Raw genomic sequence first — 16,794 nt, forward strand, 5'->3', positions numbered from 1 at the left:
GTCGCGAGCCGCTAATAATAATGAGAATAATTCGCAGTTGAAATTGCTTTTCGTAATTTTATAAATAAATATTATTTGTACACACAAACAAAGGTTAATTGTATTTGCTTTTGTTCTTTTTTTATTTTTGATTTGTGCTCCCTCTGCCGGCAGGTGGAGCTTCAGAAGCGTGCTAGCATATTATTTATAGCAAATAAAATTCCTGAACTTTTCAACTTATTGCGCTCTCCTATTGATTTCTAAATTGAAAAAGTTTACAATATACAACATTATTAATATACAAATGATAAATATGCAATTAATGATATAAACAACAACGAAGTCAAGGTCAGACATGACTCTAGGGGTTCATATTTATCTATTATTTGATTACCAATAAAGCTTAACAATAATTTTTATTTTAAGCAAATGGTTTTTAATTAGGCGAAAGCATATTTATTATGGGAAAGTTTTTTAAAAATTATTATATAACCGATTTTTTACAATATTTCTGTATTATTCTGTATTATTTCTATAATTTTAATATTATCATTTACTTTATTTTTGCTTTTATACTCCAAGCCATTCGAAAATTGGTAGTCGGTGTAGTTAGTGACTATAATGATATGATATGAATATGATAAAAAAAAACATGATTACATTTATATGAATCAAAATTATTCATTTTATTTATAACAGAATAATACACAATATACAAATAAATATGATACAATAACACAAAATCCATAAATTATATGACTAAATGCAAAACGAATGCAGCTAACGAAATGTTTAACAACAGAAAGGAAAATAGAAAACAAGATAAAAACTTACAAACTTTGAGCACATGCGGGAGATGAACTAGACTGGCCATACGTTGGCTATGTAGTATTTATAAAATAAAGAGAAATCAAGAAAAGCGAAAAAAACACAGATGACAGAGACACATTGAGCAAGAAAATTATTGCGGCGACAACGTCTCTGAAAACTGGGGGAAAATGTTGTTTAGATGGCGAATAGACAAATCAGTTTGTTGGGAGACGATCGCCGAACGAGACCGTAGCAAAAAATAAATATATAGAAAAATACTATTTCATGTCGAGCGGCTACACATAGCACTATATATATATATATATATATATATATATATATATATATATATATAAGGCTAACCAGCTAGCAAAATTTTTTGAGTGCGGCGCGACGTGGCAAGTAAATTCGTATTATGTAAGTGAGATGTGCTTAAAGAAAGAAAAAAATGAAAGTTCATTAACAAATATAACTAATAAACCAAACATATATATATTTGTATATATGTAGAATATATATTTAAAAAATAAAAGAACAAGAAGAAGCAGTCAAAAACCGTGTGCTATAAATAAACACAACTAAATTTAAATCCAAACGGAATCGATAAACTCTTTGACTAAAAATTAAAAAAATCTCACAATTTTCAAAAAAAAAATTAACCAAAATTTAAATACGCAAATTGAATTTTTCTATTTTATTTTTAATACAACCAACAAAAACGAAAACAAAAAAAAAAAAAAAAAAAAAAAGATTTAATCAAATTGTGCAAAAATAAACACAAAAAAAACTTTTCTTTTTTTTGGGCAAAGAAATTGAAGTGGTTAAAAATAGTTCTGTGCGCACGTTTAAGTGTGCGTGTGAGTGTCTGTGTATGAGTGTGTATTAGCTGGCTCCCAGGGCAGCTGCCTTAAGCAGCTGCCAACAGAACAGCGGGACGAGGAACAGGTGGAAAATGCGTTAGTCAAGATGTAAAATATGTAATATATATAAAAGATGCAAATGCACTGCAACTAAATTATAAACGAATACTCAAAACATATAATAAAAAAAATATTAATATATAAATAATTAAAAACTTTTAAACTGAATTAAATTGTTTAAAAAAACAAGTTAACTTTGAAGTGACTTACATAAAATTTAAGTATTATCAAGAATATCAATGGCAAACCAAAGACAAGAAAGCAAAATTAAATACAATGCAATATAGCAAATATATAAAATATAAATTAATTGATGAAAAACTTAAAAGCTCACATTTAATTTACGCCGGAATATTTAATTAGAAATTCTAAAAGAGTAAGATCAAAATTAGTTTGACAAAAGTGAAAAATTAATATTTTCATATTTATATTAATATCTTGTCTTTCTTCCCATACATAAAAATTACTAATCTTATTGAATATTCTTAAAATATCTCATAATGCCTGACCATATCTATCGTACATATATCTATGCAGACTGCATATAAGCAAATAAATAAAAAATAAACCAAAAACGTTTCAAAAACTCGTGTGCAGTATATTTCCTATTTCGAAACATTCAACATGATCTATATCTGTCGTGCAACAAGCGTCAATGAATTTGCTATGCTCTATATGCGGTCTCGTTTTCTCTTTGTAATCTCTCTCCTATTTTTATAAAAGATTCCTTTATTTTGATTTGAAATTTCTCTTTATTTTTACTCTTTCCATATTCAACTTATAGAGAGAGGGAATGTACACTCTCTTTCTCTCTCTCTTTCTCTTGATCGGTCTGCTCTCTGCCTTTACTATTTTCTCTCTCTCTTTCTCGCTCTCTCTCTCTCTCTCTCTCGTTTTCCTTGTTGCTCTTTTTGTCTCTCTCTATCAAATTCATTTCCACTTAGGCTAGCTGTCAGCTCGATAATTGAGTCACACGAATTATTTCCTTTTGCTTATTTCGCAATGTTTCATAAACAAAATAAAATATGAAACATTAATGTATAGCGGCGTGCATTAATACCCTGTAAATCTATAATATATTCTTTAGATAAATATTTAAATTAATTTTTTTATTTTTATGTACTTACTTTAAAATTTTTGAAATCCTTTTTGGGAAAGAGCATTGCCTACTTCTTCGCGCTTTTTGAGTTTTAAATAAATAATAAAATATGGGCAAGCTCTTATGATTTCTTTTAATGCCTTGAAAAGTAAATATATTTTACTAATAATAATTATTATCTATTTTTATAATAATAATAATTTTTTAATCATTTGTAATGTATTTTTTTTTAGTTATCAATATATGTATATAGAGAGTATGTCTTAGCCGGCTTTTTTCAGCTTTCATTTACAACTTGTTTTCGAATGCAGCAAAATTTTTGGCCTATTTTATATTTATATATATGGCTTATTCGTGGAACAACTCTGGCAGCGTTTGGGCGTTTTGCATTTCGCACTGCAGAAACTTGCCTCCACTTTTTTGGCAGAGCTGGCTAAAAATATTTAAGGAAAACGTGAATATAAAAATATATTTTGTACATTTGGGTAATTGAATATGAAGTGCTTTGAAGTGTTTAGGTATATATAAAGATATTTTTATATAATTAAAGATATTTACCTTAACACTTTGTATTTAGATATAGAAAGATAGATGTGAGATTAAATATGTAAAAAAAAATTATATATATATATAATAATTAATTAGGCTATATCTAAATGTTCTTATATATATATTATCCATAAAGTCCATAATACATAAATAAGTATATATATCCGTTATATTCAAATCGAAAAACGATTTAAAAGTCGATAAATTTTCCTATCTTCGATATGTTTATTTTATTTTCTTATTTTTTTTTTTTTACATAATACGTCTCAAAAATTATGTCCCGCAGCAGATCAAAATAGAAACAAGAAGAAGAAGACGAATAAACAGAAGCAAGAAAAGAAAACTGTAGCCGACAAAGCTAACGACAACCATAAAGATGACGACACACCAATTGCTCAACAGAAACGTACGCACAATGCCCGACTGGGTGGTGAGTATAGCCCGAATGAAAGATCTTCTCTCTAATAGAGTATCTACTTTAAGTAATACAACTTGAGCTTTTTGCACTTAGAATGAGGCGAATGATCGCATTGGACCCAAGCCGCCGCCAACGCCAATGAATGGCAATGCGTCAATGAATGGAGCCCAGCTCAAGGTGCCGGCACTGCCTCCCAAAACGAAGAACACGCCCGAACCCGACTACGAAATCATCGAGTTCTCTAACCAGCAACAGTACTCAAATGAGCCCATGAAAACTACACAGATCCGTACCAAAACGCCAGGCAAGTGGATCCAAGAACTTTACTCATTTCATAAAGTTGCTTAGGCATACTTTAGTTGCAGCGAAACTTTTTGAAGTATAGACATAAAGAATATATAGTATATTTATCATCTGGAAGACTCCCTATATCATTATTATTGCTATTACACTTACCTTACCTTACTTACCTGACTACAGCATATTTTTTAGATTTTGAATTCGGAATCCAATCATTCTATTAAATATTTTAATCTGAAATTCATAAAATTTTAATTTGGAATTGAAATTGAATAGTTTCACATTTTTCCGAATGTATACAAAACCTTTAATATCAAAACGCTTTCCATAGCTTACTCCTAATTTTACTCCGAATCGTACTCTGACCATGTACTCCGAGATTGGCTCCGAAAATTTCCCTCTGCTGTATTTAAAACTTTGCTCCGATAATTACTCCTAATTTCATTGCGACAATTACTAAGAATTTCCCATAATTATTCCGAATTTCAACTCCGAATTTATTAAAAACTGAACTTTATATAGACAACAAATTGAAATGCACACTCTGTGGATCGCAGAATCCGTGGGTAACCTGTGCCGAATGCGCTGGCCAGATCTTTTGCGCCTCATGCGACGACATGTTCCACAAGCATCCCAAGCGCAAGAACCACATACGCAAGGTGAGCTGCAAATGTCTGTTCTACTTAGTATTATAGTAACTAATGTGTTCATTATTGTGCTATTTAGGCTGCGAAGCAAGGCACTCCACCCATACCGCCCAAGGCAAGTGCTGCAGGAGCTGCTCCACCGGTTGCACCACCTCGACGCAGCAAACGTGGTTTGTTGACACCGTTTCTGGGTCGCAAGGAACAGGTACGACACTGCACGATTTCATAAGCTAAAAACTAAAAAAAAAATCGATCGAAAACCAATAAGAATCAATAAAAACAAACTTTGTACTAGACCAAGCTTTGGGTGTACATCGGTGTAGTTAGAGCTATCTATTTAGTACCAGTTTGTAAACAATTTTGAATGCTTCAATAAAACAAGAACAACAACCAAATCAGAAAAAGAAACCTTAATGCCGCCTGCCCAACAACCAAAGAGAACCAAAAACGAAAAACGAAAACGAACTTTTTTGCAGATGTTGCCACCGCCCTCGCCGACGCCCTCGCACAAGTCCTCCGGCGGCTGGCGGGGTCCAGCTGCTGGGCCTCAAATGAACAATCGACCGTTGCCGGAGCCGCCACGGCCGGCGCCCAGCGAGGGCGGCGGCTCCTCTCGCTCGGGCACGCCCAAATCAGTATTCGACTCAATCAGCCGACCGCCCTCGGTGCAGCTGGAGAAGATCAAGAGCAAGGCGAACGCCACCTTGGATCGCATGGCACAGCTGCAGCAGCGCTATCGCCAGCAGAAGGCGCAACATGAGGCGGGCAATCCCGACCAGGTAAGGCTACATCTGTGCCACATCCACCCAGCCATCAACTATCCCTCATTGATAAATCGTCTCGTCTTGCGCGTGTGTGTGTGTGTGTGTCGATGTCTCTGGTCCTTGTCTCGCCCCACACACACTCTCTCTTTCTGTTTCTCTCTCTCTCTCTTTCTCGTTCTTTGTGCATCTAAATCTAAAAGCAGCTGAACTTCGAGCATTGGTCAAACATTTCACCATCGCCCTCGCATTTTCGTTCCGGCAGCATGTCATCCGGTTTGAATTCATCGCATTTTGATCTATCCGATGATTCACACAATTTTCACAATTCCCTGCTGTTCCAACAACAACAACAACTACGACGACAGGCCGTAGGCGCTCAGCGTCGTCAAATGAGCACATCCGTCTTCAATTTGAATAGCATGAGTCCCCGCCGTCCGCTCGCAGAGAACCAACCCATCGGTTCTGCCTGGGTGGCCAATCAGCGCATGCAACAGGTGAGTTGATCATTGATCATTCAAAAGTTCATCCCCCCTTCATATGACATATCCTCTATCCCTAAGAATTTTTTTCTGCTTTTATGACTTATACTTGATCCTTAACGACTGATTCAGCATTTATGAGCAGCATCTATCCCCACGTCCTTAATACTCTCTCGGCTAATTTTTCATAACGACTAGCCCCTACTCTTGGTGCTTTTACCATAACAACACGTTCTTCATTTAGGGATTATTTCCTGTCCTCCCACGCCCTCTGTAATTTTTCCTAAAGGACTGATCCTTTCTCATATTACTTTTACTTCTTCATTTCTCAATCTTTCAAGACATTCATATTTGACTACCGCTTCCTATTTATATCTGTCTACCATCTCAACCCCAACGCAGGCTCAGTCAATGGCGCATCTCAACTGCGCTGGCTGCCAGAGCCAACAGCCCAATTGGCCCGGACAGCCCCATCCACACGATGAGTGGTCGCAGTTCGGCTCGCAGCAGCAGTTCAACAGCTCGAATCTATCGCTCAACGTGGGCCCCGGCTACTTGCCACAGCATCAACAGCTCATGCAACAGCAGCATCCGCACTATCCGCCACCTGTGTTCATGACACAGCGCGGCATTATGCCGAAAATGTATCCAGGCGCTGCGGGCTACCCCATGATGCATCCAGGTGAGCAGAGCGTAGAGCAAATTGAGTTTATGTAAACAATGAACTCTTTCATCTTGTCCGTTTCGCAGGTGTTATGGGCATGCCACCCACAGCTGTCTCGCGTGCCGCTTCACGCGCTCGCTATGCTGCCTCCCCCACACCTAGTCGCAAGTCCATGTCGATGCGTCGCAAGCGCAGCAGCTACGTTGATGATGAGCTGACGGATGATGAGGACTCGGATCAGGATGATCGTCGTTCGCTGGTCTCGAACAGATCGGGCATGACGAGCGCCTCGAGAGCTCACCAACACCATCAGCGTCAGCGACGCATGTCCAGCGCCTCGCAGCTCATCAGCAACGGCAACGGAGGCAACGATGAGCTGGACGGGGAGCAGCGACATGCCGGCAGCAGACAGCACAAGATGCGGGACCGTCGTGGATCCATAGCAAAGAGCGTGCAGAGCGAATGGCTGCCTGAACGCAGGGACTCGAATGCCAGTGGAGGCGGAACAGGCACTTTGAAGCGGAGCCAACAGCAGGATGCGCCGAAAACAAGTCGCATCTACTCGGACCTGGAGTCGGAGGGTTCCGGTGCGCGCGCCTTGGTTCAAGCCAAAATACAACAGAAACTTCAAGAGGCCGATCAGCAAAAGGTTAAGAGAACCGAGTCCAAGCGCAAGCCCGAAACGAAGGATGAGAATACTCAAGCTGCGGCTGTGGTGCAGAAAGTCATCGAAACACCAGTCAAGTCAAGAGAAAAAAGCGATTCAGAGTATGAGGAAGTCGTGGAGGAGGTAACCGCATCGGAGACTGAAGAGGAACAGCCAGCGGCGGCCGCACCAACTGAGGTAGATGCTGGGGACGATGAGTTGGGTCCACCTCCCTCGACACCCGATCACGAGTGGGAATGCGAATTTTGCACATTTGTGAATGAGCCAAATATCAAGATCTGTGCCATATGCTGCAAGACGCCCTGCAAGCAGCCAGTGAAGCCCAATAAAGCAACTACCCCACCGGCCAAAGCAGCAGCTGTTGAGCCTAAGGCAACGCAGGCTAAGTCGGAAGTGAAGCTTGTGCGCAAGAGCTCCATGAAGACGACGACAAAGCCAACTGTGCAGAAGGCTATTCAGCCAGCTAGCCAAAGTCCAGCTAAGACTCAAGCTCCAGCTACAGCCAAACCTAAACAGACAACAACAGCTACAGCTACAGCTACCACCACTACCAGCACCGTCACCAACAAGAAACCCACAACGGCTATCAAGTCCAAGCTGAAATCGACAGCCGGAAATCAAGCAGATAAACCGCTTGGCTCCAGCTTTTTAAACAAAGGTAGGATTCTCAAGAAAATCTCATTTTTCGAGGGTACCAAGAGCTGAACCTGAGACTCATTTATAACACAACAAAACCAAAGACTCAAACACTGTATACCCTAAACTATAACCAACTGTAACTGTTTACAACTACAATTAACGCATTAAAAAAAAAAAAAAAAAAAAAAAAAAAAAGAAGAAGAAAAGAAAAGAAACAAAAAACAACATTTTATACGAAATACATAGTCAAGTCCCAAACTAAAAACATACCCGAGTTTTGTTTTGTTGTTGTTCGGTTATACTAAAGCTCTCATCCATACACTTCCAGAATCCGTTGAGAATATATGGAATACACTGGATGAGAGCATTCAGGCGCAGGCGGAGCAGGTGCTAAAACAATCAAAGAAAGTCTCCACTGGCTGTGGAGGAACACCGCCTCGTGAGTTGCCAACGAAAATGGAGGCACGTGAAATGGGCACTTCACCACCGCCGCAGAGCATCTCGACACAAGTAAAACTAATATCCAGTGTAATTAGTCAGAAGCCTTTAATAATACCTCTTGCAGACCTACGATGCTTTGCCTTTTGTCGGACAGCCAGAGATCCCGCCTGAGCCAGAACGTTTCCGAACCCCCGAACCGGCCAAGATGGAACGTAAGCCCTATTATCGCAGCAGCTCCCAGCTGACGCAGGAGAACGAACGTTATCGTAGCTCAAACGATTTAAGGAACATGGAAGGTATTTCCAATCAACTGACGAGAAGACCGAATTTCATAAACGACCTCAAAATGCTGCAGCATGTAAGTCGTAGATCATTCCCCAGCCACTTAGACCCAGCTTATATACCTCTACTTCCATTGCATCAATAGCAAACATCTTCACCATTTGATCTGCCTCACGAGTCGGTGGGCTACAAACACGAGCCAGCTAGAGATCCTGAAATTGAAATGCATATTATACTCAAAGAGCTGGAGCTCTATAAATTTACGGTTGATGAGCTCGAGGCAGCTCTGAAATATTGTGGACCCGACATCCATCCTATACAATGGTTGCGTGAGAACTGGCATAAGCTGGTCCAAACCGTCCAAAGTCTGTCCACCAAATATGGCCAGGAGCGTGCGGAGAATACAATTGGCACCGTCTCACAGAACGAGGCCAGGGAAGCATTGAGGAGCTCGGGCGGAAATGTTTGGCAAGCGGTCGCCGATTGCATCCAGCAGCGCCAGCAAAAGTATCGCAAGCTCGCAGCGAAGGGCAACTTTCTAAGTGAGGACATTGTGAATGCGTTGACGGCGCATCAAGGTAATGTGGAACAGGCATTGGTCGAACTGAATCGCACTCAGCTTAAACCATTTCTAATGCGCATCTGGGGCTCGCCGAATGGCGTGGAGAATGAGAGTGCGGCCGTAGATAATCAATCGGGTTAGTTAGAGTAGCTCAAATCGCATTTACTTCTCATTTTTACACACATCTCTCTCTCTCTCTCTCCATCTCTCTTTGTCATCGTTCCGTGTAGATATCCATGAGTTTCTTAACACTCACGCTTTGGACTGTCTGCAAGTGCAGAACAGTGAGAGTCCTGCTTTAGCCTATCCATTCGATGACAATTCTAGCCCAGCCAAGTCCGCCTATGCCACGCCTAGTCCCTATCAGCTAGAGGATGGCACATTAAAGAATCTGGAAATTCTGATTGGCAATATGGAGCAGAATCAGGCTAAGCAAAACCAGGAGGTTCTGCGTTCCATCGAGACGATGCTAGAAACGTTTAAGGGCAAACCCGATCAGGAATATGAAACGGATCCGGAAGTAATGCGTATTCTTACCAAAAGTCCCATTAGCACATTGAAGTCGCCCTCGGCTCTGCCCGAGAAGTCCAGTGATGATGTCAAGAACTTTGTCTGGCAGCATATTCAGGAAATTGTACCGAATTTGGTGCAACAGGTGGAGCAGGAGCTAATGGCGCCTACGGAGGTAGCCCAAGCCCCTGTCACAGTGGTGCCCACTGAGGCAGTGCCCCAAAAAGAAGCAACTCCACCGCCAGATCCCGGTGTATATATCATGGAAGAGTTCATTAAACCCAATCTAAGAGAGAGCACCATACGCGAGGAGCTACCTCCCAATTTTATTTACGCTACAGAAATAGCAAATTTCAAATTGGAATTTGATCGTGGTGTGGAAAGAGTGCATGAACTGGAGTTCGAGCTGGATGACCTGGAAGATGCCAAGCACATCGTCTACAAAAGCTATTTGGCACCCAAACTAGGGGCTGTCAAAGAGGAAATAGTACCAGAGAATGTTGTTAGTGAAGAGAGGAATCCGAATTCAGAAACTCTGGAAAGCAAAGTGAGTGCATCCATTCTGGTAAATGAGGAAATATTGGCAAAGAATCCTGATAGTGATGAGAAGAACCAGAATTCGGAAGATCTAGAGAGCAAAGTGAGTGTAGTTGGAGTAACAGAGGTTGAAGCTGCTCAAAATGAGAATTCAACAGAACCTATAGCTCCTCAAGTGAAACAAGAAACGGCTGAAGCGACGACAAAAGAAGTAACCCTAGAAAAACCTATAAATCTGCCAGATGAAGCCCCATTGGCAGCTAACTCTGTCAGCTCATCTAAAGCAGAGACGGCTGCTGAACAGATTATCGCAGCACCCACACCAACCGAGCCCAAATCCAAGGAAAATGCAATAGCAGCAGAGACACAAGCGAAACTTGACGACAAGCCCAGCACTAGCCGAGAGGTGTACAAGAGAAATAAGCGATCTCAGTTACCGAAAAAGGGTAGAGCACGAGATCAAAGTCAAAGACCAACAAATAGGAACAGATTGCCAAATAATATAGAGAAAGTTGAGAGGGAAATCGAGGCAAAAGAGCAGAAGGATGCTGTCATTAAAACTACAAATGAAATAGTCCCAGGGTCTAAAATTGCAGTAGTTGAAGTAGAGGAACAAATTAAAGCGATTGAAAAGGAAGCTGAGCCAGAAGCTATAAAATCTGAGCCAGCTGAAGGTAAGGTAGAACCAAGACCAGAAACACAGACAGAAATTGATGTGATTATAGAAGCTGAAGATCAAGAAGAAGCCAAAACGGTTGCACAAGCTGAAGTTACACAAACTGAAGTTACACAAACTGAAGTTGTACAATCAGAAGTTGTGAGAGCAGAAGTTACACAAGCTGAAGTTCCAGTGGAACCACAAGCAGGAGTTTTAACTGTACCACAATCTGTTGAACCAACTCCAACAACTACAACTGAATCAGTTGATACAGACCCAAAAGAAGTTCCGTCTGAGACCTTGCCGTTGATTCCAAATTCAGCAATCGAAACACCCATAGAAAGAGCCGAAGTTGAGATCTCGCAAGTTGTTCAATCTGTAAGCAGTACAATAGCTAATATAGAAATAACACCTAATCAGACTCAAGAACAGCCTCAAGAAGTCGAACAGCCTCGAAGTGTAGTGCAGGTTAATGAGGAGGCAATCATAGCACCTACAACACCCTCTGCTGAATCACTGCAGATAGAGCCAGCCACAGCCACAACCATTGAGCTAATACCAACAATTGCTGTGACAAGCAATCAGAAGCGCAGTCCCAAACGTTTCTCTAAAATACCAGTAAGAACACTGAGTACACAAAGTCTACACAGAGAAAGCAGAAATAATACGCCAGTTGAGGTTGAGGTCAACTCAGAGCTGCAACAAAATGTAGAGCAAGACATGCCAAAGGCTGAAGAGACTGCAGTCGAGTCAGCTGTGGTATCCGTAGTAGTTACACCCAGTGAGGAGGCCTCGGAGGAGATTTTCGAAGATGCTGCCGAGTTCAGCGGCGAGGAGCAGCAACTGCATGACGACTCTCCCTCGGAAGCAGAGCTCTACAGTCTCGATAGCGAAGAGCACCCACCGAAGTCACCAGACGGTGCTGAAGTCCTGCTCGTACTCAACCCAGAACAGCCCATGCAGAACTTGAGTCTCGCTCAATCTGCCAGCAACACAAGCATCAGTTCACACTCAAGTGATGAGGTCGAGCCGGTGGTATTTAAAGAGTTCATACCATCGGGCGACCCAGCCAAACAGAATCTGAGCGAACTTGTTGAGGACACACAACGTTTGATCAAACAAATGCGCGACGAGATAAGCATGGATGAGTTTGAGTCAACGGATGAAGATGAGTACTCCGAGGACTATTCCGACGAGTACGACGAAGGTGAAGAGGAAGACTGGTATGACAGCGAGGGTGAAGAAGAGGAGGGCACCTACAATGAGCAAGCTTCGTTTATTGAGGAGGCCTCGAGCGGTGCCGCTGGTTTCGTCGATGAAGACGGCACTGAGATCGAAGACATTATGGAAGAGGATGAACTCGAAGCGGAAAATGAAGAAGCAGAAGAGGCAGCGGCAGAGTCATCAGCTGACATACAACAAACAGTCACGAGCACCTCATCAGTCACGCCCACAAATCATGAAGATGAGACTGCCCATGGGGCAACTGAAAATGTTTCCTTTACAGGCAGCACAGCCCTTGAGGCAACCATTGAAACTGAGCCAGCTGTAGCTGCTGCAGCTGCTTCGATAGCTTCTACAGAGGAAGCCAAAGCTGCTGTAAGCGAGAATACTGCCCTGGAACCTCCGCTCATACCACTAACCGAAAATAGACCAGCCGAGCTGCCTGCAGAGATTGTTTTAGAAACGAAACCCCAGGCAGAGGAGCCAATTGCTTTACCCATTATACCCGATCCACCTATTGTCGATTCCGAAACCCGTCCACTGGAACTGCCTAGCGAAACGGTACTGGAAGAGCCCAAAAAGGTAAACCCCAAAAAGACAACCAAAACAGACGCACCAAACACAGCCAAAGCAAACAGCACACCCAAAGCTAGCAAAATACCCAAGCTAACAACAAATGATAACAACACAACACCACCACCACCACCAACAACAACAACAACTGCAACCACAACAACAACAACAAACAAGAAATTGCCATTGCGTTCCAAGTCCTTTTCCGCGCCCATTGGCATATCCTCGGTGAAGCGCATACAGCAGCAGTATTTGCAAAAGCAAACTCAATCGAACGGAAGCAGCAACAGTCGAGTGCCACTCAAGAGTAGTCCGAGCAACAGGAAATCCCTGAGTGATGCCATCAAGAAATTCAATACGAAAACGACCTTGGACGATGGACCCAGCACGAGTGCTGCGGTAAACGCTCTACTGAAGCCACGCAGCCAGCCGCGCATACCCAAGAAGAAATATCACGAAACCTGCTTCTCGGACGATGATTACGAGACATCGGCCTCTGAGGAGGCGGAGCAGGAGCAGCAGTCAGAGATGCTGCAGCGTAAGCTCAGCATGCCAGTCTTTCGCGCCTACCCCAGTGTCCAGGAGCCAGTCATTGAGGAGCCGGCGGTGTGTAGACCCTCAAGAGTAGCTCAGTGTATACAATTGGTTTGAATCTCTCCTAATTGCAGGTGCTGGCACGCAAGTACGTGGAGCAGCAGCTGGTGACGAGCATTGCGGAGGCACAAATTGCCGCCACATTGGTCAACATGAAGTTCCAGGAGGATGTCGCCTTGTGGGCCGCCAGGGAATGCTCTGATCTTGATCAGGCCATCTCCATGCTGCAGCAAGAGTGTGAGCTGTGCATGAACAGCTATCCCATGAACCAGATTGTCTCCATGCTCAAGTGCACCCACAAATGCTGCAAGCAGTGCGCCAAGAGTTATTTCACTGTACAGGTGGGTTCCGATTTGAGTGACTGCGAATTCGATGAAGAGTTCAACTGAAGAAAAAATCATTCTCCTTCGCTCTCACTCTCGCTCTGAGCAGGAGACTTCGGCTCTGATTGTTTAATTTTGTCGGCTGAGTGCATTGAGTCGAACTATTCGTGTGACGAAGATCGTTTCGAGAGCAATACGACTGATCTTCATGCCATGGGACTCACTAAACTATTATAGTGTTTAGCGATTAAAACTCTCTCATACAATACATAAGCAAAAAACCACTTGCTTCTTTTCTGACCGATCGCGACTTGCTGAAGAACCCACTCAATCGGTTGCTCTCTGATTTTCTGCTCAAAGTGTAAGGGAAAGACACTTCTTTGCCGACTTCGAGAAACGATCAAGAGTTATTTGTTTTCTAGTGATAGAAATCAAGTCTGAGCTACAACTCCAACAATATTTCTGCCCCTTCTCCTCCCTTACAGATTACCGATCGCAGCATCAACGACTGCAGCTGTCCGTTCTGTAAGCTGCCCGAACTGAGCAACGCAGTGCAGCATGAGGATGAACACTTGGAGTACTTTTCCAATTTGGACATTTTCCTTAAGAGCATTCTGGACAACGATGTGCACGAACTGTTCCAGCGTAAGCTGCGCGATCGCACCCTGCTCCAAGACCCCAACTTCAAGTGGTGCATACAGTGCTCGTCCGGCTTCTTTGCCCGGCCCAAGCAGAAGCGTTTGATATGCCCCGACTGTGGCTCGGTGACCTGTGCCCAGTGTCGCAAGCCCTGGGAGCGCCAGCACGAGGGCACCAGCTGCGAGGCGTACCTCGAATGGAAGCGGGAAAACGATCCGGAGCTGCAGGCCCAAGGAGTGCAGGAGCATTTAGCGCAGAACGGCATAGACTGTCCCAAATGCAAATTTCGTTATTCGCTGGCCAGGTGAGAGCAGAGAGGAATATATTTGACTTATTATTATATTATAATAAATATATTGTATTTATGCCTTTGCTTTCAGGGGTGGCTGCATGCACTTCACCTGCACTCAGTGCAAGTTCGAGTTCTGCTATGGCTGTGCTCGGCCCTTCATGATGGGCGCCAAGTGCACCATCTCCCCGTATTGCGCCAAGCTGGGTCTGCACGCCCATCATCCCCGCAATTGTCTGTTCTATCTGAGAGATAAGATACCCATGCAGCTGCAGTTTCTACTCAAGGAGCACAACGTCAAGTTCGACACGGAGCCCATGGAGCTAGCCGACGAGCCCAGCAGCTCGAGCAAGGCCCGTGCCCAGGCACGCTGTCCCATTCCCCTGCAGAAAGAGACACCACAGGGTCTGGTGGACACAGTGTGCAACAGCGAGGTGCCGGACAAGCATGCGGGCATGTGTCGGTGGGTCAATCGAACCTTGAACGTCTAGAGAATGAAATCTAATTGTTCTTTATTTTTGCTCACCTATCGAATAGCACGCATTACGTCGAGTATTTGGCTGGCAAGGTTGCCAAGGCCAGCATCGATCCGTTGCCCATTTTCGATTTGACGGACTGTGTTCAGGAGCTGCGTAGGCGTGGCATCGCGCTGCCCGAGCGTGGGCCCTGGGACACCGACGAGATCTACAAGACCATGTGCTCTGAGGTTAGTTAATCAACAATTTAATTGATTCTAATAATACCCTAGCAAATGGGTCGTTAAGCCCAAATGAGTGAATGGTAGTCATATGCAATAGGAGACTTGAAGAGAAAATTAAAGTTATATAAAAAAGTCTGTGTTTCTTTCTCAGTCTTTCTTTGTCAATTCCTCTGCTTCCTTTTTGTCTCTCTGTCTCTCTCTAACTTGTTAAAATCACCTTTTGCTCAGTTGCTTTAGAGCTGCTCTTGAAATAATATATAACAATATCTGAGAGGAGTTTAAATGCGTTTTTGTTGTCACCCAGATACCGTTTCTAGAATATATTTAACTGGTGCCTTACTCCCACGTCTTCTCGCATTCTCTCTATGTCTCTGTTATGAAAAGTCTTCTTTAACAGTTAGGTAACTGCTTTGCAACAAAATATTTATGCAATATTTAAAAAGGTCTTCAGAGAAATAACCCCTATTGACATTATATAAAATATAATAAGTGCACATAATAAATATTTATATGCATATGTATGCATATTTATTTGTACCCCAAAAGAGTATTTACTCTTCGAAAGTGAATCATAATAATTTCGTCTTATTGTTATTGTTTTCCCTCCCCAATTTCGCTTATTTTGGCTTGTGCGTGTTTCTTTCATTATTATGTTTGCTTTACGTGGAAAACGCATTTCCTGCGCTTACTGTTTTGACCCGCTGATGATTCAGTTCACGCCCCCGCCTATAAATAGACCTAAATAAACGATCAATCGATCGATCGATAGAAAGCAAAAGAAAAAAAAACTAATACGCTCGTCCAAATTTAGATTCAGCTCTGACGTATTTCACACGCGTCTTAATTGATTTTTCGCCTTTATTAGTATTTAATTATAAACAAGAGAATGAACAAGAAATGAAATTGTATTACAAATGTTTATCTACCTTACTCACGCTTCCACTCTCTCTCTCTCTCTCCATCTCTATAGGTAATCAAGCAACGTATACCATTGAAATCGGCCTGAGTGCCTGGAAGATTGTATATGGATATATATAAGCCGACTGAATATGGTTTTTCCTGATCTACTTGGGATTTCGATTCTGCCACTCTTTTTCTCTTTTTCGCTTACATTATTCATATTATTCTATATAGACATTTTTTATACATGCATTATTTGTAAATTTTTGAAATGTTTTTCACAGCCCACACGCATCAACCGCATCGCATCGCATCGCATCCATACCATATTTGTTTTAGCTCGTAAGCAATTCGCATCGTTTATATATTTTTTGCACATGCAGCCAAGACATAAACCATAGATATAGAGCTACCTAGACATACGAACAGACACATCGAATCTAATGGCATTCAATAAACAGATTAATTAATTAATGCATTTTCGACTAAACGTGTTTCGATATATCTATAAATAGAATATATATAGAATATATACATATATCTCTATATGGAAAACACTTGCCAGCTGCAAAATATGAATCGAAGTAGCAATTATTTCAATTGCTTCTAAAATTATGCAAAAACAAA

The 16,794-nt window shown here is 42.0% G+C and overlaps 1 protein-coding gene across 8 annotated transcripts; it reads left to right on the top strand.

The window, feature by feature from the left end:
* Positions 1–1,026: 1,026 nt before the first annotated feature.
* On the top strand, positions 1,027–16,645 carry LOC6576287 (E3 ubiquitin-protein ligase lubel). 8 transcript variants are annotated; one of them, XM_015165085.3, is made up of 18 exons: positions 1,027–1,206; positions 3,644–3,787; positions 3,869–4,079; positions 4,598–4,734; positions 4,802–4,927; positions 5,199–5,501; positions 5,687–5,980; positions 6,368–6,647; positions 6,716–7,954; positions 8,264–8,445; positions 8,501–8,734; positions 8,804–9,356; positions 9,451–13,328; positions 13,391–13,657; positions 14,125–14,582; positions 14,659–15,030; positions 15,105–15,273; positions 16,238–16,645. In XM_015165085.3, the coding sequence occupies exons 2-18, from the start codon at positions 3,734–3,736 to the stop codon at positions 16,271–16,273; spliced, it is 8,793 nt and encodes a 2,930-aa protein (XP_015020571.2). In that variant the 5' UTR covers positions 1,027–1,206; positions 3,644–3,733; the 3' UTR covers positions 16,274–16,645. The 8 variants fall into 8 exon arrangements, with proteins under 8 accessions (XP_015020571.2, XP_015020569.2, XP_032584256.2 ...); XM_015165083.3 differs by having other exon boundaries at positions 8,804–9,236; XM_032728365.2 differs by having other exon boundaries at positions 5,690–5,980.
* The last annotated feature ends 149 nt before the right edge of the window (positions 16,646–16,794 follow it).

The sequence above is a fragment of the Drosophila mojavensis genome, unplaced genomic scaffold (assembly GCF_018153725.1).
Source record: "Drosophila mojavensis isolate 15081-1352.22 unplaced genomic scaffold, ASM1815372v1 contig_36, whole genome shotgun sequence".
NCBI classification, from domain to species: Eukaryota; Metazoa; Arthropoda; class Insecta; order Diptera; family Drosophilidae; genus Drosophila; species Drosophila mojavensis.